Source organism: Coregonus clupeaformis, chromosome 12 (genome assembly GCF_020615455.1).
Source record: "Coregonus clupeaformis isolate EN_2021a chromosome 12, ASM2061545v1, whole genome shotgun sequence".
NCBI lineage: Eukaryota > Metazoa > Chordata > Actinopteri > Salmoniformes > Salmonidae > Coregonus > Coregonus clupeaformis.
Genome location: NC_059203.1, coordinates 3,082,431 through 3,107,743, shown reverse-complemented (window position 1 = coordinate 3,107,743; position 25,313 = coordinate 3,082,431). Strand labels below are relative to the sequence as shown.

Here is a 25,313-nt window from a genome sequence, read left to right as displayed (position 1 = left end):
CAACAACACAGAGTTACATATGGGGTAAACAAAACATAAAGTCAAAAATACAACAGAAAATATATATACAGTGTGTGCAAATGTAGCAAGTTATGGAGGTAAGGCAATAAATAGGCCATAGTGCAAAATAATAACATTTTAGTATTAACACTGGCATGGTAGATGTGCAAGAGATGATGTGCAAATAGAGATACTGGGGTGCAAATGAGCAAAATAAATAACAATATGGGGATGAGGTAGTTGGGTGGGCTAATTTCAGATGGGCTGTGTACAGGTGCAGCAGTACTCCTGAGTGGCGCAGTGGTCTAAGGCACTGCATCGCAGTGCTAACTGTGCCACTAGAGATCCTGGTTTGAATCCAGGCTCTGTCGCAGCCGGCCGCGACCGGGAGACTCATGGGCGGCGCACAAGTTGTCCAGGGTAGGGGAGGGAATGGCCGGCAGGGATGTAGCTCAGTTGATAGAGCATGGCGTTTGCAACGCCAGGGTTGTGGGTTCGATTCCCACGGGGGGCCAGTATAAAATAATAATAATATGTATTCACTAACTGTAAGTCGCTCTGGATAAGAGTGTCTACTAAAATGTAAAATGTAAATGTGATACTTGCATGTATCAACTAGCAAAAACTACTAACGCAGTATAATTTCTTCTGTGTATCAATACCCTAGTGTCCTATACTGTTTTGGTGGTCTCAGGAGGTATCTATATTTGTGTGCACTGTAGTTTTCTTCTTGTTCCTCATTATTGCAGCCAATTACCACTAAACAAACAATAGGGCTGCGAATTCTCTGACACAGGTAATCCCTCTGATGGGGTTTATATGTCCCAAACATTGATCTGTGTTATGCAGGATGAGTCGGTCAGCTCCTTTCAACAAAAGCCCTTTTTTGTTTATAGAATGTCTAGTGTGTATATTTTCTGTAGATTTAGTGGCCACATTCTTCTAAAAGGAGACCGGCCCAGATAATGGGCAGTCTAAATTAAAACCTGTATGCTAATAGCCTGTCGCTAGGTCCTCCTCTGATTTCTACTGATATCCCTCATCTGGAGAGCAGAATTTGCTCTCGTTCAACACTCCTTTCTTCCGAGGGAAAACGGGGTCAAATCGTTCAACACTGTTTCCGCTCTCTGTGCCTAAATTAGAATAAATAAGAAGGGGGAATACATGAATAGTGTGCTGGTGGAAGGAAGATTAGTTAAGCCAGCACCAGAAGACTGTGCGGCGCGGTTTAATGTGATACACAAACCGGGTTGGTATTGAAATGGGAAACCTACTCAGTTGAACACAGAAGTATTACTCTCACATATCGCAGTCATTTCAGAAGACAAACCACTTCAAATATCTCTCTCCACTCTCAGTGGGTCTGATCCGCTGGAGTGAGGCCCTTTATTTCCTCGATGAGGACGGCTACACATCACCACTTCATCTGGAACATTCCAGGGGGTTTCGGCACCATAGCTCAATAGTTCTGTCAGGTACACCTTTTTAACGCCGTTCACTGTCAAAAGCCTCCCCCCGCTAACTCGACCCAAGCAGACAGCTTCCTGTTATGTCAGAGACAACTGCTGCAGAGGATACTCTCACGTCTTTGGATGTTGCCTCTGAATCCAAGCGTTGTCAGATGTGGGTGGCTTCTGGACTGTCCAGGACTCGACAACCCCTGGGATGGAAGTTTAGTTACTTACTTGGTCACGTTGTTTAATACCATAGGCATACCATCACGATGTGTTAACGACTTTCTCAGTCCATGGTCAACCCCTCACACATAGTGTAGCTAGCTGACTAGGGGATCAAGGAACAAATTCACAGAGGCGTTAATTGACTGTATCAAATTGATTCGGTCTGGCACAACCCCCTTGACGACTCCCTCAAATTGGACACTGCATAAGTTTTACGTGTAAAATTATAACCGCCTAAAATATTGCATTTTCTACTTTGTAGTCACAACATGATACTGTATCGCATGTTTTGTAGTAGCTGTAAGTACAAAACCCATCATTCGATTTTGTTTTTGAGATTGAAGGACACATTTCAGTGTGGGTCGATTTAATAAAGACAATTTACACAGCGGATATAACCTTGTTATTTAATTTGGCAGCGATAGGTAAACCGGCAGAGTGCCTTGAATGCAAAGGTATCAAGATGGCGAAACTGAAATGACATTCTCCTCATGGAGAAATTCCTTTGGTTGGTTGAAGAAAACAAGGTTACCATACTACGAGAATCGTTATTGGCCTGCCCCAATACACAACCAGATTAGAAACAGTTGTTTTTTATAAAAAGGTGTTTGTAGCTACTGTCGGTGTAGTTTGTGTGTTTAACTGTACTGTAACAGTACGAGCCCTATGAAGCTTTGTGAAGGAGGGTATTAGACGGTTCTTTATCAGATTTACAGTAGAGAGGGGAATGAGACAGGGGAAATCTAATTGGAGAGAGCTAGTTATGAGAAGTGCCGTTTGCATTGTAGGATGCTAAAGTGGATTTGCTAAGACACTGCAATATAACACTTAGTCCACATAAATCTTACATAAGGTTTATTTTAGTTGTTTTAATATTTTACTATTGGAATTGCTTCTATGTACATTTGGCTTAGTCAAATGTATTTTTCCTTTGTTTTGCATTCGCGGCACACCAAAGTTGGGTTGGTTTAGTATAGGCTTAATTAGTGGTGTAAGATATATATATATATATATATATATATATATATATTGTGATGTCACGAGAGGCTGTGTCCTGGAGGGACGTTACATCCCCCTGAGGTGGCTGCAAACCCAGACAGCTATGGCTCCATCTGCTGGTATGGTCGGGAACTCCACCCCTCTATGGCCAATCTTCCCACGCAGCTGAAACAAATGAGGAGCTGATGAGCTGAAGGTTTGGGAAGGGAAGAGAGACAGTCTCCAAGCTGGGCTCTCAGGAGGACAAGAGTGCTGCATGTCCACTTCCATGAGGAATATAAGGATTTGGAGATACTTACCTTTGGGAAATACTCACCTTTGGATATATGCACCTGTGGAAATACGTGTGGGACATTTGGAAGGACGTTTTGCTGGGTTGGCCACTAGCTGCAACGTGGAATACAGTAAGACTGGGGAAAAGTTATTTGAGCGAGTGAGAGTTATGATTTTGGATGTGGAAGAGACATCCCTGAACTGTTAACCCTTAAAGAGCCACAAGAGAACAGAATTGTGTTATACTTTCGTTAGTTTCCCAAGACCTTTAATAAAATCCTTGTTTTGATTGAACCTGGTCTCCTTGCACTACTTGAGCAATCCCGCTGAAAGCTGTGTAGCCTCTCGTGACATCACAGATGGTGGAGAATACGGGCACGCTCAAGCGTTAATAGTGCATGTCAGAGGAGGATATCGAAGGTTGGATCACCCAGTTTTCCAAGTTGGCCGTAGGCTCCCCGCCGACTGAAATGGAGGACATATTGAAAGCCCTTGTTGCTGGCCAGCACGCCCAGATGCAAGCAAACGTGGCTCTCTTGGAGGAGCAAAAGAAAGCCAACCTTCTGAAGGCAGAGGAATTGCAGTTGCAGAGACAGAGGGTTGTCCAAAATACCCGCCCAATAAAGGCAAGTGACTTTATATCTAAGATGGGAGCTACCGATGACATTGAGGCATACCTGCATGCATTTGAGGCCACGGCCACTAGGGAAGCCTGGCCCAAGCAACAGTGGGTTGGTCTGTTAGCCCCCTTTCTAACCGGGGAATCGCTGAATGCTGTCCGGGACCTGGGCCCTGACCAGGTTACTGACTATGATGCCCTGAAGTCTGAGATCCTCAGCAGATATGGACTCACAAAGTTTGGTATGGCCCAGCGCTTTCACAGCTGGACCTTCCAACCAGACCAACCTCCTCGGGCGCAGATGCATGAACTTGTCCGAATCGCAAGGAAATGGCTGGATCCGCAGAGGAATCCAGCAGCGGCGGTGGTGGAGGCCGTTGTGGTGGATCGTTACCTACGCGCCCTGCCTTATGAGGCAAAACGGTTCATCAGTCAACAGGCCTTGACCACGGCTGATCTGACCGTGGAAGCTGTGGAAAAGTACCAGGCCACAGCGGAGATGCTGAATGCTTCCCGAAAAGACCCCAGGAGTGCGGCCCCACCACAAATGGGAAGAACCCGTCCAAAGGACCCCAAGGTCTCGAACCCAGCCACGTCAGGACTTATCCCGGCTCCAGGGGGAGCCAGAAACCAGGCGGGTCCAAGAAGAGTACACCAGGAGGGGGAAACTTCGACAGTGTTACCGGTGTGGGGAGATGGGACATATCTCCTGGCAGTGTGGGAAACCAGCCGATGAACCTATGCCCACTGCGGAGTCCTCCAGCTCAGCACCCACACACCGTTTTGCCTCGCTCTTGGGAGTCGTAGATGGCGGCCCAGATCGACCCCCCACCTGCCCGGTAACTGTGAATCACCATGATGTGGAGGCCTTACTGGATTCTGGTAGCCGGGCCACCCTGGTGCGTAAGGATTTGGTGGGCCCAACGTGTCTGACCCCGGGGAAAGTCCTCCCAGTTTCCTGTGTCCATGGGGACACCAGGGAATACCCCATTACTGAACTTACAATGACCAGCACACGGGAACCATACACACGACGAGCGGGGGTGGTTGATTCCCTCCCCGTCCCTGTCCTAATTGGGCCGAGACTGCCCAGCCTTTTACCCACTCTGGAGAGAGTCTCAGGAGAGGATAACCCGAGTACCTCGGAAACGGAGAGGCAAGACTCATCCTGGGAAGGCTCCGGTGCAATCCTCCGAGTTACTCACTCCCGCCCGGGCTCTGATAGGGATGGCAGGTGCCCAGACCGACACAGAGACGGAGTTACAGAATCTGGACAAAGAACTGTCTGGTCTGAAGGGGACCGCTGAGAGGTATCGTTTGTTAAAGCAACAGTTAGACATGAAGACAGAAGAGTTAGATATCCTCCAGGCTGAACTCCAACAGAGCTCCTTCCCTAAGCAACAGGAGGAGCTGGAGAGGCTGCGCAGGACCATCGAGGAGTGTGAGGAGACCCTGCGCAGTAGTAAGGAGGTCCAGAAGAAGGCAGAGGAGAAGTACAAGGTGTTGGAGAACAAGATGAAGAATGCGGAGGCAGAGAGAGAAGGAACTGAAAGCTGCTCAACAGAAGCTAAACTCTGCTAAAACCAAGGCTGATGCGTTCAGTAAGAAACTCAAGGAGCGACAACAGGAGGCTGAGTCCCTGGTCCTAGAGTTGGAGGAGTTGAAGAGAGAGCAGTCTGGCAAGCACCACGGCAATGCGGACGCCCTCTCCCGGCGTGATGCCTTCTTCGCTGCCTTTACCCCGACGAGGACGTCGGTCCCGAGGAGGGGGATGTGTGATGTCACGAGAGGCTGTGTCCTGGAGGGACGTTACATCCCCCTGAGGTGGCTGCAAACCCAGACAGCTATGGCTCCATCTGCTGGTATGGTCGGGAACTCCACCCCTCTATGGCCAATCTTCCCACGCAGCTGAAACAAATGAGGAGCTGATGAGCTGAAGGTTTGGGAAGGGAAGAGAGACAGTCTCCAAGCTGGGCTCTCAGGAGGACAAGAGTGCTGCATGTCCACTTCCATGAGGAATATAAGGATTTGGAGATACTTACCTTTGGGAAATACTCACCTTTGGATATATGCACCTGTGGAAATACGTGTGGGACATTTGGAAGGACGTTTTGCTGGGTTGCCACTAGCTGCAACGTGGAATACAGTAAGACTGGGGAAAAGTTATTTGAGCGAGTGAGAGTTATGATTTTGGATGTGGAAGAGACATCCCTGAACTGTTAACCCTTAAAGAGCCACAAGAGAACAGAATTGTGTTATACTTTCGTTAGTTTCCCAAGACCTTTAATAAAATCCTTGTTTTGATTGAACCTGGTCTCCTTGCACTACTTGAGCAATCCCGCTGAAAGCTGTGTAGCCTCTCGTGACATCACAATATATATATATATATACAGTGGGGGAAAAAAGTATTTAGTCAGCCACCAATTGTGCAAGTTCTCCCACTTAAAAAGATGAGAGGCCTGTAATTTTCATCATAGGTACACCTCAACTATGACAGAAAAAATGAGGAAAAAAAATCCAGAAAATCACATTGTAGGATTTTTTATGAATTTATTTGCAAATTATGGTGGAAAATAAGTATTTGGTCAATAACAAAAGTTTCTCAATACTTTGTTAAATACCCTTTGTTGGCAATGACACAGGTCAAACGTTTTCTGTAAGTCTTCACTTGGTTTTCACACACTGTTGCTGGTAATTTGGCCCATTCCTCCATGCAGATCTCCTCTAGAGCAGTGATGTTTTGGGGCTGTCGCTGGGCAACACAGACTTTCAACTCCCTCCAAAGATTTTCTATGGGGTTGAGATCTGGAGACTGGCTAGGCCACTCCAGGACCTTGAAATGCTTCTTACGAAGCCACTCCTTCGTTGCCCGGGCAGTGTGTTTGGGATCATTGTCATGCTGAAAGACCCAGCCACGTTTCATCTTCAATGCCCTTGCTGATGGAAGGAGGTTTTCACTCAAAATCTCACGATACATGGCCCCATTCATTCTTTCCTTTACACAGATCAGTCGTCCTGGTCCCTTTGCAGAAAAACAGCCCCAAAGCATGATGTTTACACCCCCATGCTTCACAGTAGGTATGGTGTTCTTTGGATGCAACTCAGTATTCTTTGTCCTCCAAACACGATGAGTTGAGTTTTTACCAAAAAGTTATATATAATACATATGACATTCTCCCAATCCTCTTCTGGATCATCCAAATGCACTCTAGCAAACTTCAGACGGGCCTGGACATGTACTGGCTTAAGCAGGGGGACACGTCTGCCACTGCAGGATTTGAGTCCCTGGCGGTGTAGTGTGTTGCTGATGGTAGGCTTTGTTACTTTGGTCCCAGCTCTCTGCAGGTCATTCACTAGGTCCCCCTGTGTGGTTCTGGGATTTTTGCTCACCGTTCTTGTGATCATTTTGACCCCACGGGGTGAGATCTTGCGTGGCGCCCCAGATCGAGGGAGATTATCAGTGGTCTTGTATGTCTTCCATTTCCTAATAATTGCTCCCACAGTTGATTTCTTCAAACCAAGCTGCTTACCTATTTCAGATTCAGTCTTCCCAGCCTGGTGCAGGTCTACAATTTTGTTTCTGGTGTCCTTTGACAGCTCTTTGGTCTTGGCCATAGTGGAGTTTGGAGTGTGACGGTTTGAGGTTGTGGACAGGTGTCTTTTATACTGATAACAAGTTCAAACAGGTGCCATTAATACAGGTAAAGAGTGGAGGACAGAGGAGCCTCTTAAAGAAGAAGTTACAGGTCTGTGAGAGCCAGAAATCTTGCTTGTTTGTAGGTGACCAAATACTTATTTTACACCATAATTTGCAAATAAATTCATTAAAACTCCTACAATGTGATTTTCTGGAAAAAAAAATCTCAATTTGTCTGTCATAGTTGACGTGTACCTATGATGAAAATTACAAGCCTTTCTCATCTTTTTAAGTGGGAGAACTTGCACAATTGTTGGCTGACTAAATAATTTTTTCCCCCACTGTATACTTATTATGGACACAGTATTCTTACATTATTAGCTATCTTTGTTATTATTTGTTGTTATTTGTTATTAGTCCCATCCTTCAACTCTATTCAATACCTCCCATCTATCTCCCAACACCATCCATATAGGATTTCTATTTGCCATATATATTTCAACCGTACTGTGATGTTTTACAAAAATTCTGAACCTTTCTATTCTCATTGCTTCTACAGATTGTGAATTAAAAATAAACATTTTTGCTAAAAGTATTATTATATTATTGATTGATTGACTATGACTTTTCAGATCACTCAGTAATGCTATCTGCAAGGTTAGTTCCAGGTAAATATTGCAATCCTTTAGCCATTCCTGGACCTGTGTCCAAAAACAAGCTACAAATGGACAGAACCAAAACAAATGATCTAATGATTCTGTCTCTTCACAGCAAAACCTGCAGAGCTGGGAAGATTGTATCCCCCATATAAATAACATTCTATTGGTAGCAAGAATTTTATATAATAATTTAAATTGAAAGATTCTAATTTTTGAATCCGGTTTCGTTTTGCGTGTCAGTTCATAAACACTTTGCCATGGGATCGGTACGTCAAAGATCTCTTCCCAACTATTTTGCAATGACTTTCTTGCGGAATTAGAAACGTAGAATGTTAGAAAATGTAGCTAGCTAGACTCTCTTACCCGTATACATGGACAAACGCTTCTCCCTCTCTGTCACGGATGCCATGGTTGCCCTTAGTTTGAAAATGTAATCCAGAGACAGGTTTTATACAACAGCCTTCTGTGTTTCCTTTTCGACTCCCTACACATTTGCAATCAACCGCCTGAATTTTTTCTCCATCTCCTTAGCTATCATACTCTGCTTCCACCAGGCATTCCACTGATTTCAAAACTAGGTCCTCACAGAAAGTGGAGAAACTTAGCAAGACTTGTGCAGTTCTTCATGATATTTATCTTAAAAGCCACCGCGTTAGAAAGGATTACCTACACATACTGACCAGCTCATGTTATAGACAGAATTGATTGGCAGGCCAATCCGAACTCATCTCTCGGCATGTCCAGCCCATCCATTATCTCAGCCAATCATGGCTAGAAGGACGGTTCCTGTCTTTTCCGTGGCTAAACCAACTAGGCTCGTAATTTAACCATTTTATTCGTATTTACAGATGGCATACAAGTCTGTTATTAAGGCACATGAAAGTTCACATGTTCCAGAAGGCTTTTCTGCCAAAAAAACGCATTTTGATAAAAAAGAAATGCTCAAGTACACACACACTCTCATACATACAACTCATGCACCCATTCACACACATAATCATGCACACACACACACACACCACACACACACACTCCTACAAACACACACACACACACACAGAGCGACTCCTAGGGACTCTTCTGACTCATCCCCCATCGCACTCAAACGTGCTAAACATAGAATGCCATTCTCTGTCTGACAGATAAGCCTCCCGTCCCTCACGAGCTGGCGACAACGTTTTGATCCCTCCGCCCGTCTCACCCAATGCCAACGCTCTATTGATGCCACCTGATCCTGTTATGCCCCGTGTTCAACAACTCTACCTATCTGCTGGAGTGCCCAAGGGCAGGTTACCCAATACTATTCAGACAATCTGTGGGGCTTGCACTTTTCTTCCCCACAACAGTTCATCTGGGCCAAAACTAGACTTTTGGCACAGTCTCTCGTCTAAGGGGTTGGCTTAATGGAGTAAAAGGGTCTGTTGCGGTTGGCTGGGGTTGGCTTGGGTTGGCTGGAGCTGGCTGGGGCTGGCTGGGGTTGGCTTGGGTTGGCTGGGGCTGGCTGGGGCTGGCTGGAGCTGGCTGGGGCTGGCTGGGGTTGTCTGGGGTTGGTTGAGGTTGGTTGGGATTGCCATGGTTGCCATGGTTGTATAGACGACAAGACAGATGCTGTCTAATGAAGTATGTACTGAACCTATAGGACTGAAGGCCGTTGAGAATGAATTTGTTCGTAGGGGGGTTAAGACGGATGATGACATCAATAGAATTTTTACCAGAGAGATCCAATGGTTTGATCCAGTGGGATTAGCTTGGGGAAAGGGATGACATCAAAGTGATTGTTTGAAGACCACCGCAATCATTTCATTTTCCTCTCTCCTTTTTATTACTCAGCCTTAAGTGATGTGCTGAATGGCTGCCGAGTAGGTTCACCAGAAGTTGGTGGTAAATGAAATAAACAATTATCTGGTCAATGGCTGTTTGTGTGTGCCGTTCTCACTGGTTTCATTGTTGTTATTGAAATTCATTGATCGTTCAGCAATTTATATTCTATATTTGAATTATAGAGAACTGTACTTATAGCAGTTATAGAACCATCACAAGAGATGTGTTGTAGGATGCTATTGATTATATGGACAGACAATTATGTGCCAAACATTGTATACATGATTCCTATTGACAGTTCAAATCCAACATGTCACCAGATGTCCCTAAGATACACTACATTAGTGATTGTGGCAGTGAGTCAAGAATTATACATTGAGCTGTAATCCAAGGGACCAACTCAGCAGTAGGAGGGAGCTCTACCACTACACTTATACCTATCCAGACCCCTCAGATCTGCAAACATTGAAGGGTCAGGACCAAGGGGGAGAAGTAGGGAGTAGCACCAATTGTTACCGTAGGTTGATATGGATTGTGAAAGGGGATTGGTTAACCTCAATGGATAGGCAAGTGAGTGTTGTTTTGTTGTTGAGTATTGCATTCCCATAGGTCCCATAATACTCAGAGATTAAACAAACACCTCCCTAAATTAGTGTTATACTCAATAATTAATGATTGATAATTGGGTAAATCACACATCATCATTACTCAATGTTAGTCAATATTTTACTACACCATAATTGGTATTGTGATTGGATGGTTGGCTAGACATAGCATGTATTACTTGTTAATTGGTATCTTCTCTAAGCACTAAGGCACAGGAGGCAGTGCTGTATCATGAATACAGTCACAGGTAAATGGCATTGTTCGGCCCAACGCGTCATTTCTATTTGTTCAACCAAGGTAGTTAACCAAGGTAGTCAACCAAGGTAGTCAACCAAGGTAGTCAACCAAGGTAGTCAACCAAGGTAGTCAACCAAGGTAGTTAACCAAGGTAGTCGACTCAGTAACAATTCACACTGTTTTCCAGGGAGTTCACGGGATCCATAAAAACCAAACAAAAAAACATACACATTACATAATCGAACATGTTGCGTACTATGTCCATGATGAGAGCCATTTTAAACACTGAACCCTGTTTGCTTCGTGATCATTGTATCCCTTGTGATTCCAAATAAGGAGTTTATATAGAAATATGTTGAGTGCATCTGTGGTACCCAGACTTATTAAGATGAAGTGCTTTCTTATCTCTGGAGTGGTACCACGACCTGTGACTGACACACAGACACAGACACACACACACACACACACACACACACACAGACACACACACACAGACACACACACACACAGACACACACATACACACACAGACACACACACACACAACAGACACACACACAACAGACACACACACACACAGACACACACAGACACACACACACACACACACACAAGACACACACACACACAGACACACACACACACACACACACACAGACACACACACACACAGACACACACACACACAGACACACACACACACAGACACACACACACACACACAGACACACACACACACAGAGAGACACACACACAGACAGACACACTCACAGATGAATATGGTTTTGAAAATCAAATGCTTTTCTAATCTATGTATGAGTCAGCCCCTCTTGAAAGGACAAGATGTTCTTTCTGTCTCAACAACTACACACACAACAGTATTTCATCACTCACCATGACTGTATGAGATTCTACAATAATAGTGTATGGTGTACAGTCCCCTCTGGATAGGTAGAAAGCTCTCTATATGTGAAGGACATGATCAAAAGGAGAGGATTAAGAATAAATACATGTAGACCCCCTTTGGGTGTGTGTGTGTGCGTGTGTGTGTGTGTGTCTGTGTGTGTGTGTGTGTGTCTGTGTGTGTGTCTGTGTATGTGTGTGTGTGTGTGTGTCTGGAAACGCAACGCGCTATTTGCATCTGACATTAAAGCGACTAGCGCTAGCGAGCCACAGTTTATTACAAAGGCGACATGAAGAAGGAACGCCAGAGCTGAGAGGCAGAGAGCCGAGGAAGGCTAACGCTCGCTCTTCAAACACTGCAGAGTCCTCTCTCTCCAATCACCTTTCCATATGACAGCTGTGAAGAGAGGGATAGGCAAAGACTGAGGAAGAAAGAGGGAGGAGGGAGGGAGGGAGGGAGGGAGATGCAAAGACTGAGGAAGAGAAAGTGAGGAGAGGAGAGAAAGAAAGAAAGAAAGAAAGAGGGAGGGAGGGAGGGAGGGAAGGATCGGCAATAATACCCTTTCAATACATTATCAATTTGGCGAAATTACACTGATTATGTTGGGGTGGACGTTGGTTGTGCAGGAAGAGAGAGAGAGAGAGAGAGAGAGAGAGTGTGTATGTGTGTGCTTGTCTGTGTGTGTGTGTGAGTGGGAGATTGTGTGTGTGAGAGGGAGAGATAGAGTGACTGTGCTGCTTCTAGGGGTTCCATCATCCACTAAACTCCTGCAGCCTCCCTCTCTTTTCCTGTCCTTCCCAGAGAGAGAGAGAGAGAGAGAGAGAGAGAGAGAGAGAGAGAGAGAGAGAGAGAGAGAGAGAGAGAGAGAGAGAGAGAGAGAGAGAGAGAGAGAGAGAGAGAGAGAGAGAGAGAGAGAGAGAGAGAGAGAGAGAGAGAGAGAGAGAGAGAGAGAGAGAGACGACGAGAGGAGGATCTGCAAAGAGGGAGAGAGAGAAAAAAAGCTCTCACTCTTTTTCGCCCTCCTTTCTTCTCTCCTCTGCTCAGCATCACATTAGGGGGAGGCAGGACCAGAGGAGAGCATCTCCTTCTACTACGTTTGTACTGCATTGTTTTTGGGGCTATCAAACGTTTAGTGGAGGAGGACACCTGGTCAAGGAGAAGCCAGGAGAAAGCCTAGAAGGGCTGGTACTGTTGTAGTATCCCTCCTATAGAGCCGTTATAGAGGAGCGAGGATGCTTAACAACCTAACCGACACAGAGGAGGGGGACGGGGGATCCAACAGCCAGGGTGAGTGATGGAATCTGTCTCACAAATGCACGCACACACACACACACTCACAGATGCACACATGCACGAACACACACACACACACACACACACACACACACACACATAAGCTCATCAAACACACACAAGCTCATGTACATGAATGCAATATATCTGTACTCATACATACACACACATTTGTATGGTGCATACAGACTCACACAGACAGAAGGTTGAACGGATGGACATTCAAGTGTGAGTGTGTTGCTGCATCATTGCCTGCCTGCCTGCCTGCCTGCCTGCCTGCCTGCCTGCCTGCCTGCTTGGGGTGATGCTTCTCCTCTTTACTGCTGCTGTGACAGGAATAGTATTGGATTTCTCTCCAAATATGACGGACTGGTGAACGTACAGGAATTACAGCACACAGATACACACACATATACACACACACACAGATACACACACAGATACACACACACAGACACACACACACACACACACACAGATGCACACACTGCTTGGGTGCAATGGTCCCCAAACCCCTCAACCCCCCTCTCCACCACCACGGCACCGTAAACACTCAAAATGCATATGGCGCCCAGTGCCCGGGCAAGCGTGGGCACACACACACCGATGCTCGCTAACGGAGATACCAACCTGCCGTCGCTCGCTGCTAATCCGTCTGTCCCAGCTGTCAAAATGAGTCCCGGCTCCCCTCCCCCTCCTATACTTCACCACAGCAGTGGTGCTGGGAAAAGAGGGATTTGGATCAATACCTAAATAACCTGTTGTGTAGGCATATTTTTATTTTTTTACCTGTTCACACATGCTTGTGTTGAACAGGGTTGTGTTGAACATGTTTGTGTTGAACAGGGTTGTGTTGAACAGGGTTGTGTTGAACATGCTTGTGTTGAACAGGGTTGTGTTGAACAGGGTTGTGTTGAACATGCTTGTGTTGAACAGGGTTGTGTTGAACAGGGTTGTGTTGAACAGGGTTGTGTTGAACAGGGTTGTGTTGAACATGCTTGTGTTGAACAGGCTTGTGTTGAACAGGCTTGTGTTGAACAGGGCTTGTGTTGAACATGCTTGTGTTGAACAGGGTTGTGTTGAACAGGGTTGTGTTGAACATGGTTTTTAGCCCCTTGCTCTTGCATGTGTCTTTTTTTTCTGTTTTCTGTGCACAAATATCCTTATTTCTGTCCGGGCTCCAAGGGATGCACTGGAGCCCCAAGTTTCAGATGAGAAAACAGTCACGGTGCCGCCACTCGGGGCTTTGTGATATAAATAGACTGTGGCAGCTCCGAACATGAATATTTAACTTAATGCGGGCATCTTTTGGGGAGAATTGTGACTGGGCATGGCAGGAGTCTGTGGTGGTGGAAGGGGAACACGACCCGTTTAAACTCCTCATCAAGATAAACCCGCCTAACGACACACAAGCTCTGTCAAGCTAATCTGATTTACTCGAGCACTGTTGCGTGTGTGTGTGTGTGTGTGTGTGTGTGTGTGTGTGTGTGTGTGTGTGTGTGTGTGTGTGTGTGTGTGTGTGCAGAAAAAACATGTGGTTGTTGCCTTTGTTACATATGTGCCCATATATGGAATTCAAATTCGCTCCTTTTATCCAGGGAAATGCATAGATGTCTCCTTTTATCCAGGGAAACGCATAGATGTCTCCTTTTATCCAGGGAAACACATAGATGTGTGGAGATACATAGTGATAACTCCTGCTCTGTGATATATGTGCCTTCTCTCCCTCCATCCTTCCCTCCACACCCCCTTCCCCACCCCCGCTGTAGCAGATAGAAAAGTTCCACTGATCTCAGAATAGCAGCACACATTCCCATTTAGCCTGAGGCTCCTACATGCATCCTGTGCATACAGGAGTCAGTGTGCAGCGAACCTGAATCACTCTGTGTAGTCACCACTACTGCTGTGGAGGGCAGAGAGTTAGAGGTTGTTATAGTGGGAAATGTCACTGTGGTGGTGCTGAAGCAAGCCTCTGTAATGGGTTGATATGGTGCTGTCCGTGGTACTGAAATCAGCCTCTGTAATGTCATGGGCTCCTGTGGTGCTGTCCGCGCTGCTGAAATCAGCCTCTGTAATGTCATGGGCTCCTGTGGTGCTGTCCGTGGTGCTGAAATCAGCCTCTGTAATGTCATGGGCTCCTGTGGTGCTGTCCGTGCTGCTGAAATCAGCCTCTGTAATGTCATGGGCTCCAGTGGTGCTGTCCGCACTGCTGAAATCAGCCTCTGTAATGTCATGGGCTCCTGTGGTGCTGTCCGTGCTGCTGAAATCAGCCTCTGTAATGTCATGGGCTCCTGTGGTGCTGTCCGTGGTGCTGAAGCAAGCCTCTGTAATGGGTTGATATGGTGCTGTCCGTGGTACTGAAATCAGCCTCTGTAATGTCATGGGCTCCTGTGGTGCTGTCCGCGCTGCTGAAATCAGCCTCTGTAATGTCATGGGCTCCTGTGGTGCTGTCCGTGGTGCTGAAATCAGCCTCTGTAATGTCATGGGCTCCTGTGGTGCTGTCCGTGCTGCTGAAATCAACCTATGTAATGTCATGGGCTCCTGTGGTGCTGTCCGTGCTGCTGAAATCAGCCTCTGTAATGTCATGGGCTCCTGTGGTGCTGTCCGTGCTGCTGAAGCAAGCCTCTGTAATGGGTTGATATGGTGCTGTCCGTGCTGCTGAAGCAAGCCTCTGTAATGGGTTGATATGGTGCTGTCCGCGCTGCTGAAATCAGCCTCTGTAATGTCATGGGCTCCTGTGGTGCTGTCCGCGCTGCTGAAATCAGCCTCTGTAATGTCATGGGCTCCTGTGGTGCTGTCCGCGCTGCTGAAATCAGCCTCTGTAATGTCATGGGCTCCTGTGGTGCTGTCCGCGCTGCTGAAATCAGCCTCTGTAATGTCATGGGCTCCTGTGGTGCTGTCCGTGGTGCTGAAGCGAGCCTCTGTAATGACCTGCTGTGCTGCTGTCCGTGGAGCTGAAATCAGCCTCTGGTCATATTTACAGGAAGCAGAGGACAGCGCTAGGCTGTAGAGCTGCTTGCTACAGTACTAGGAGATTTCCTTCCTGCATCGCGTATTCACACAATATGAATGCAAGAAAGGTCTTGCCGGGAGAGAAAACAATTATAAAATGCTATTTTACATTGATAATTTGCAAATTCATGAGCTGTCGTTTTACATCCACCGCTGTATTGTTAATTATTTGCAGAATTTGTTTTTTCTAATCAGTAGTAGAATAAACGAGCGAGCCCGTAAGTTTGTTTGCTCTATTTTCTTTTGCATCCAGAGGCTTTGACTGTAATGCTTCGGTTTTAAAGTGCTATAGGAAGCTGTTTTTGACTATGTGAAAGGGAAGGGAGAGGAAGGGGGGGTGGAGAATGTTGCTGCATCAAATGTAGCTGTCCACTCTCATCAAGTGCAGTGTGAAAGGTGCAGTGAACATGCCCGCTCTTGTTCCTGTGTTTTTTGTTGTTGAGAAAACATCTTGTTTTCCTTCCCATGATGCCTTTGTAAGGAGAATGAGACATCCTTGAAAAGCTCACACTTCAAGAAAGTAAATTTTGTCTGGGGGCTTTCTGACAGAGGATTTAACAACTCTCTCTCAGCACTCTGTCTGGGGGCTTTCTGACAGAGGGCTTAACTCTCTCTCAGCACTCTGTCTGGAGGCTTTCTGACAGTGGGTTTAACAACTCTCTCTCAGCACTCTGTCTGGGGGCTCTCTGACAGAGGGTTTAACAACTCTCTCTCAGCACTCTGTCTGGGGGCTTTCTGACAGAGGGCTTAACTCTCTCTCAGCACTCTGTCTGGGGGCATTCTGACGGAGGGCTTAACTCTCTCTCAGCACTCTGTCTGGGGGCTTTCTGACAGAGGGTTTAACAACTCTCTCTCAGCACTCTGTCTGGGGGCTTTCTGACAGAGGGTTTAACAACTCTCTCAGCACTCTGTCTGGGGGCTTTCTGACAGAGGGCTTAACTCTCTCTCAGCACTCTGTCTGGGGGCTTTCTGACAGAGGGTTTAACAACTCTCTCTCAGCACTCTGTCTGGGGGCTTTCTGACAGAGGGCTTAACTCTCTCTCAGCACTCTGTCTGGGGGCTTTCTGACAGAGGGTTTAACAACTCTCTCTCAGCACTCTGTCTGGGGGCTTTCTGACAGAGGGCTTAACTCTCTCTCAGCACTCTGTCTGGGGGCTTTCTGACAGAGGGTTTAACAACTTTCTCTCAGCACTCTGTCTGAGGGCTTTCTGACAGAGGGCTTAACTCTCTCTCAGCACTCAGTCTGGGGGCTTTCTGACAGAGGGTTTAACAACTCTCTCTCAGCACTCTGTCTGGGGGGTTTCTGACAGAGGGCTTAACTCTCTCTCAGCACTCTGTCTGGGGGCTTTCTGACAGAGGGCTTAACTCTCTCTCAGCACTCAGTCTGGGGGCTTTCTGACAGAGGGTTTAACAACTCTCTCTCAGCACTCTGTCTGGGGGGTTTCTGACAGAGGGCTTAACTCTCTCTCAGCACTCTGTCTGGGGGCATTCTGACGGAGGGCTTAACTCTCTCTCAGCACTATGTCTGGGGGCTTTCTGACAGAGGGTTTAACAACTCTCTCTCAGCACTCTGTCTGGGGGCTTTCTGACAGAGGGTTTAACAAATCTCTCTCAGCACTCTGTCTGGGGGCTTTCTGACAGAGGGCTTAACTCTCTCTCAGCACTCTGTCTGGGGGCTTTCTGACAGAGGGCTTAACTCTCTCTCAGCACTCTGTCTGGGGGCTTTCTGACAGAGGGCTTAACTCTCTCTCAGCACTGTCTGGGGGCTTTCTGACAGAGGGTTTAACAACTCTCTCTCAGCACTCTGTCTGGGGGCTTTCTGACAGAGGGCTTAACTCTCTCTCAGCACTCTGTCTGGGGGCTTTCTGACAGAGGGTTTAACAACTTTCTCTCAGCACTCTGTCTGAGGGCTTTCTGACAGAGGGCTTAACTCTCTCTCAGCACTCTGTCTGGGGGCTTTCTGACAGAGGGTTTAACAACTCTCTCTCAGCACTCTGTCTGGGGGGTTTCTGACAGAGGGCTTAACTCTCTCTCAGCACTCTGTCTGGGGGCATTCTGACGGAGGGCTTAACTCTCTCTCAGCACTATGTCTGGGGGCTTTCTGACAGAGGGTTTAACAACTCTCTCTCAGCACTCTGTCTGAGGGCTTTCTGACAGAGGGTTTAATAAATCTCTCTCAGCACTCTGTCTGGGGGCTTTCTGACAGAGGGCTTAACTCTCTCTCAGCACTCTGTCTGGGGGCTTTCTGACAGAGGGCTTAACTCTCTCTCAGCACTCTGTCTGGGGGCTTTCTGACAGAGGGCTTAACTCTCTCTCAGCACTCTGTCTGGGGGCTTTCTGACAGAGGGTTTAACAACTCTCTCTCAGCACTCTGTCTGGGGGCTTTCTGACAGAGGGCTTAACTCTCTCTCAGCACTCTGTCTGGGGGCTTTCTGACAGAGGGCTTAACTCTCTCTCAGCACTCTGTCTGGGGGCTTTCTGACAGAGGGCTTAACTCTCTCTCAGCACTCTGTCTGGGGGCTTTCTGACAGAGGGTTTAACAACTCTCTCTCAGCACTCTGTCTGGGGGCTTTCTGACAGAGGGTTTAACAACTCTCTCTCAGCACTCTGTCTGGGGGCTTTCTGACAGAGGGCTTAACTCTCTCTCAGCACTCTGTCTGCATCCCAAATGAAAACCCTATTCCCGATAGAGTGCACTACTTTTGACCAGAGCCCTATGGACCCACACTAATTTTGACCAGAGCTCTATGGACCCTGGTCCAAAATAGTTCACAAGATAGGGAATAGGATACCATTGGGGAAGCAGCCTCTGACAAACCTCATCCATCCATCCAGACTCCTTTTCCACCGCTCCAAAAAGGCCCTTCAATGACCTTTAATTATATATCTTTTAGTTATGACTGACTGCATAATACTTTAAGATGCCCCCAAGCATGGTTAGAGAGAGAGATTGCTGGCCGTGACAGAATGACACTTGTTGTCTTGGCAAGGAGGTAGTTGTACTGTACTGGTGTCAGGTTACTCACACACACACACACACACACACACACACACACACACACACACACACACATACTCATGTATTTTACTATATATACAAACAAATGCATGTTCACACAGACAAACGTGTTTACAGAGCAACACACACGCACACACACACACGCAAACACACACACATGCACACACCTCACACACACACACACACATGCACACACACCCACAATCACCTGAGCCGCGCTCAACAACAGTGACTGATTCAGTGGATGTGATTATGACTGATTCAGCCGCGCTGAACAACAGTGTCTGATTCAGTGGATGTGATTATGACTGATTCAGCCGCGCTCAACAACAGTGACTGATTCAGTGGATGTGATTAGGCACAACGCGAGTCAGCACTCTGTCCGTTATTGCCTTGTCGGTGAAGTGACCTCTATCGTTGATATCGTCAGCACCACAGAGCCAAAGCCCTAACAATGCGCCTAATTCCCAGAGAGTCATTACTTTATCGAAGTCCCAATTGCAGGAATACAAGCGGCTCATAAGTCATGCGAGAGCACATAGAACGTAATTACATATTGCGTTATTAATTTGATCAAAGGTAATAATGAAATATGGCAACAATCGCAGAAATATAAAGATGTGCCAGATAAATGCTAATTTTGGCTAATTTGCAACCCACACCGGTTGGAATCCAGATAGAAAGGGATGTTATTCATAGATCAGTTTCCCAATTAAAACTCAAAATGCAGGAGTGTGTAATTAGTGACGATGGGGCAGCTCTCTGAAAAGGCTGTTGACTCATGCATCACTAATGAAAATCTCCAACGTAACCAGTCCATCTAACAAGCACACACACACACACACACACACAAGCATGGTTGTGCATACACACATAGCAGTCCTCCACTGACTTTCTCTTTTACCACTGACTCAATTGTCAACCCAATTCCCCTGCCATTAGGAAAATGAGTATTGGTTTTAATAAAGCAAACTAATAGAATTATGTAAGAGAAAACCTCTACTTTGTGAAAATTCAGCTTTGTCATTTCAGCCATGGGATTTCACCATGCAGGTATTTGATCACGGTGCAGCCACTGCGATAATGTGGAATGTGGTCAATCATTTTGTTAGAGAACATTGGGAACAAAGGCAGTTGATGAACGAAAACATTTATTTTGTCAAAGTTAAGCCGGTTGGATTGTAATTTCATGGTACCAGCACCCTGAGTCTTGTGCAGCCAATGGTACAGCATTGGAGGAATTGATTCCCATAGGCTTTGAGAGGTTTAAGTGGTGAAATGGATGGATCGTTTTAGAGAGAAATAGATGGCTGGTTTTATGGAGAGAAATATGTGGTTAGAGAGCGATAGAGACAGAAAGAGAGATGGAGAAAGAGAGCAACATGATGGATTTAACCTCAACCCAACTGATCAGATCTACTCTCCACTCTGATTGCCAGAAAACATTCCCTGAAATTTAGAAATTCCTTTGCATATCTCACTTCTCCTTTATTCTTAGTTCCAATCGACAGTAATTTTTATTTTTATTTTATTTTATTTCACCTTTATTTAACCAGGTAAACCAGTTGAGAACAAGTTCTCATTTACAACTGCGACCTGGCCAAGATAAAGCAAAGCAGTGCGATAAAAACAACAACACAGAGTTACAAATGGGGTAAAACAAAACAAAGTCAAAAATACAACAGAAATACATATATATACAGTGTGTGAAAATGTAGCAAGTTATGGAGGTAAGGCAATAAATAGGCTATAGTGCAAAATAATTACAATTAGTATTAACACTGGAATGATAGATGTGCAAGAGATGATGTGCAAATAGAGATACTGGGGTACAAATGAGCAAAATAAATAACAATATAGGGATGAGGTAGTTGGGCGGGCTAATTTCAGATGGGCTGTGTACAGGTGCAGTGATCGGTAAGGTGCTCTGACAACTGATGCTTAAAGTTAGTGAGGGAGATAAGTGTCTCCAGCTTCAGAGATTTTTGCAATTTGTTCCAGTCATTGGCAGCAGAGAACTGGAAGGAATGGCGGCCAAAGGAGGTGTTGGCTTTGGGGATGACCAGTGAGATATACCTGCTGGAGCGCAGACTACAAGTGGGTGTTGCTATGGTGACCAATGAGCTAAGATAAGGCGGGGATTTGCCTAGCAGTGATTTATAGATGGCCTGGAGCCAGTGGGTTTGGCGACGAATATGTAGTGAGGACCAGCCAACAAGAGCGTACAGGTCACAGTGGTGGGTAGTATATGGGGCTTTGGATACAAAACGGATGGCACTGTGATAGACTACATCCAATTTTCTGAGTAGAGTGTTGGAGGCTATTTTGTAAATGACATCGCCGAAGTCAAGGATCGGTAGGATAGTCAGTTTTACGAGGGCATGTTTGGCAGCATGAGTGAAGGAGGCTTTGTTGCGAAATAGGAAACCGATTCTAGATTTAACTTTGGATTGGAGATTCTTAATGTGAGTCTGGAAGGAGAGTTTACAGTCTAACCAGACACCTAGATATTTGTAGTTGTCCACATACTCTAGGTCAGACCCGTCGAGAGTAGTGATTCTAGTCGGGTGGGCGGGTGCAAGCAGCGTTCGGTTGAAGAGCATGCATTTAGTTTTACTAGTGTTTAAGAGCAGTTGGAGGATACTGAAGGAGTGTTGTATGGCATTGAAGCTTGTTTGGAGGTTTGTTAACACAGTGTCCAATGAAGGGCCAGATGTATACAAAATGGTGTCGTCTGCGTAGAGGTGGATCTGAGAGTCACCAGCAGCAAGAGCGACGTCATTGATATACACAGAGAAAAGAGTCGGCCCAAGAATTGAACCCTGTGGCACCCCCCATAGAGACTGCCATAGGTCCAGACAACAGGCCCTCCGATTTGACACATTTAACTCTATCTGAGAAGTAGTTGGTGAACCAGGCGAGGCAGTCATTTGAGAAACCAAGGCTATTTAGTCTGCCAATAAGAATGCGGTGGTTGACAGAGTCGAAAGCCTTGGCCAGGTCAATGAAAACGGCTGCACAGTACTGTCTATTATCGATCGCGGTTATAATATCATTTAGGACCTTGAGCGTGGCTGAAGTGCACCCATGACCAGCTCGGAAACCGGATTGCATAGCGGAGAAGGTACGGTGGGATTCGAAATGGTCGGTGATCTGTTTGTTGACTTGGCTTTCAAAAACTTTTTGAAAGGCAGGGCAGGATGGATATGGGTCTGTAACAGTTTGGATCTAGAGTGTCACCCCCTTTGAAGAGGGGGGATGACCGCAGCAGCTTTCCAATCTCTGGGGATCTCAGACGTTACGAAAGAGAGATTGAACAGGCTAGTAATAGGGGTTGCGACAATTTCGGCGGCTAGTTTTAGAAAGAAAGGGTCCAGATTGTCTAGCCCAGATGATTTGTAGGGGTCCAGATTTTGCAGCTCTTTCAGAACATCAGCTGTCTGGATTTGTGTGAAGGAGAAGCGGGGGGGGCATGGGCAAGTTGCAGCGGAGGGTGCAGTAGTGGTAGCCAGGTGGAAAGCATGGCCAGCCGTAGCAAAATGCTTGTTGAAATTCTCGATTATTGTAGATTTATCGGTGGTGATAGTGTTTCCTAGCCTCAGTGCAGTGGGCAGCTGGGAGGAAGTGCTCTTATTTTCCATGGACTTTACAGTGTCCCAAAACTTTTTGGAGTTAGTGCTACAGGATGCAAATTTCTGTTTGAAAAAGTTAGCCTTTGCTTTCCTAACTGCTTGTGTATATTGGTTCCTAACTTCCCTGAAAAGTTGCATATCGCGGGGGCTATTTGATGCTAATGCAGTACGCCACAGGATGTTTTTGTGCTGGTCAAGGGCAGTCAAGTCTGAGGAGAACCAGGGGCTATATCTGTTCTTAGTTCTGTATTTTTTGAATGGGGCATGTTTATTTAAGATTGAGAGGAAATTACTTTTAAAGAACAACCAGGCATCCTCTACTGACGGAATGAGATCTATATCCATCCAGGATACCTGGGCCAGGTCAATTAGGAAGGCCTGCTCGCTGAAGTGTTTTTGGGAGCGTTTGACAGTGATGAGGGGTGGTCGTTTGACCGCGGACCCAGTACGGACGCAGGCAATAAGGCAGTGATCGCTGAGATCCTGGTTGAAGACAGCGGAGGTGTATTTAGAGGGTAAGTTAGTCAGGATGATATCTATGAGGGTACCCATGTTTACGGATTTAGGGTTGTACCTGGTAGGTTCGTTGATAATTTGTGTGAGATTGAGGGCATCTAGTTTAGATTGTAGGATGGCCGGGGTGTTAAGCATATCCCAATTTAGGTCACCAAGCAGTACGAACTCTGAGGATAGATGGGGGGCAATCAATTCACATATGGAGTCCAGGGCACAGCTGGGGGCTGAGGGGGGTCTGTAGCAAGCGGCAACAGTGAGAGATGTATTTCTGGAAAGGTGGATTTTTAGAAGTAGAAGCTCAAACTGTTTGGGCACAGACCTGGATAGTATGATAGAGCTCTGCAGGCTATCTCTACAGTAGATTGCAACTCCACCCCCCTTTGGCAGTTCTATCTAGATGGAAAATGTTATAGTTGGGGATGGAAATTTCAGAATTTTTGGTGGCCTTCCTAAGCCAGGATTCAGACACTGCTAGAACATCAGGGTTGGCGGAGTGTGCTAACGCAGTGAATAACTCAAACTTAGGAAGGAGGCTTCTGATATTTACGTGCAGAAAACCAAGACTTTTATGGTTACAGAAGTCAACAAATGATAGCTCCTGGGGAGTAGGAGTGATACTGGGGGCTGCAGGGCCTGGGTTAGCCTCTACATCACCAGAGGAACAGAGGAGGACTAGAATAAGGATACGACTAAAGGCTTTAAGAACTGGTCTTCTAGTGCGTTGGGTACATAGAATAAAGGGGGCAGTTCTCCGGGCGTTGTAGAAAAGATTCAGGGCATTATGTACAGAAAAGGATATGGAAGGATATGAGTACAGTTCAGGTAACCCTAAGCGTTGGGTAACAATGAAAGAGATAGCGTCACTGGAGGCACCGATTGAGCCGGTCTCGGCGTGTATGGGGGGTGGAACAAAGGAACTATTTGAGGCAGTTTGAGAGGGACTAGGGGTTCTACAGTGAAATTGTATAATAAGAACTAACCCAAACAGCAATAGGCAAGGCATAATTGACATGGGAGAGAGGCATAAAGCAGTCACAGGTGTTATTAGAGAGAGCTAAGACAACAACTGGAAATAGCGATAACGTTTGGGCTAAGGCTAAACAGAATAAACAGGACAGGGTACCGTGTAAAGGAACAGTCCAGCAGGCATCAGCTGTGCAGCTGAGTGATCATAAGGTCCAGTGAACCGCAATATGTGAGTCCGAGAGCAGTTCAAATTGGTGCTTCAGCACAGCTAGCAGGGAGCACAGTTGTAGTTTGCGTGTGCTAGCGGGCCGGGGCTGGCAGATGGATCTTCGTGGTCATCGCAACGGGAAGCCTGTTGAAACCACATCAGACTATTTCGTCGGCAAACCAGTCGTGTTGGATCGGCGGGGCTCAGTGTCAACACTAGGAGGTCCCGTCCGGTTGACAGAGAGGTAGATAGCCGGGAGATGGGCCTGAGGCTAGCTCAAGGCTAACTGGTGCTTGCTATAGGGCAATGGTAATTAGCCAACAACAGGTTGCAGCTAGCTAGCTGGTTGCGATGATCCGGCGCTAGGGTCCAGTGATTCCGGCAGAAAGTCCAATAAGCTCTGGGTCGATAGCACGCTGTGCAGACTGGCCGACGAATTGTCCAGGCTAGAGCTAGAGCTGGCTGGTGGATAGTGTAGGCCACGGACAGTGGTGAAGACGCTAACGGTGACTAATAGCAAGTAGCCATTCAGTTGCAGCTACGCTAGCTACACTAGTTTCAAGCTTAAGGTTCTTGAAGAAAGTTATAAAGAAATAATAGAATCCTTTCCACGTTGGGTGAGGCGGGTTGCAGGAAAGTATATTTAGTTAAAGAATGAAAAGTAAAAATTGAGAAATATATACAAAAATAGACAAAAAAACTAGAAACGGGATATTTACACAAGGACAATGAATAAAAGCGAACGCACTGCTACGCCAAGAAGACATCTTGACTAATGATCAGGATCAAAGTTGTCATACTATGGTGCAGTAAGGCGAATCATAACTTCCACTTAGGTCAAATGTTCTCTTCTAATGCGTTGACGTCAGTGTGAGACTAAGATCTAGCTGGTTTCTGTTCAAAAGATCAGCCAGCTAAGCTACGTCTTCTGACAGACACAACACAGTGCACTAGCCAGTTAAACATTATGCAGATGTCCTCTAAAGCTTTTAAACATTATGCAGATGTCCTCTAAGGCTTTTAAACATTATGCAGATGTCCTCTAAGGCTTTTAAACATTATGCAGATGTCCTGTAAAGCTTTTAAACAGAAGTTACAGCTACACTGATTAAGTAGCGTCTGGATGTACAGTGGGGGAAAAAAGTATTTAGTCAGCCACCAATTGTGCAAGTTCTCCCACTTAAAAAGATGAGAGGCCTGTAATTTTCATCATAGGTACACGTCAACTATGAC

The 25,313-nt window shown here is 46.2% G+C and overlaps 1 protein-coding gene across 3 annotated transcripts in view; it reads left to right on the top strand.

Moving 5' to 3' along the window:
- Window positions 1–25,313, top strand: part of slc12a5a (solute carrier family 12 member 5a) — a 302,630-nt gene that overhangs the window by 118,232 nt on the left and 159,085 nt on the right. The window contains exon 1 of one of the 3 annotated variants that reach the window (XM_041891977.2): window positions 12,433–12,721. The exons of the other annotated variants lie outside the window; for them this stretch is intronic. Within the exon in view, the coding sequence (XP_041747911.1) occupies window positions 12,667–12,721 (55 nt within the window). The 5' untranslated portion in view covers window positions 12,433–12,666. Of the gene's footprint in view, window positions 1–12,432; window positions 12,722–25,313 lie in introns of those variants that run through there. 3 annotated transcript variants of the gene reach the window in all.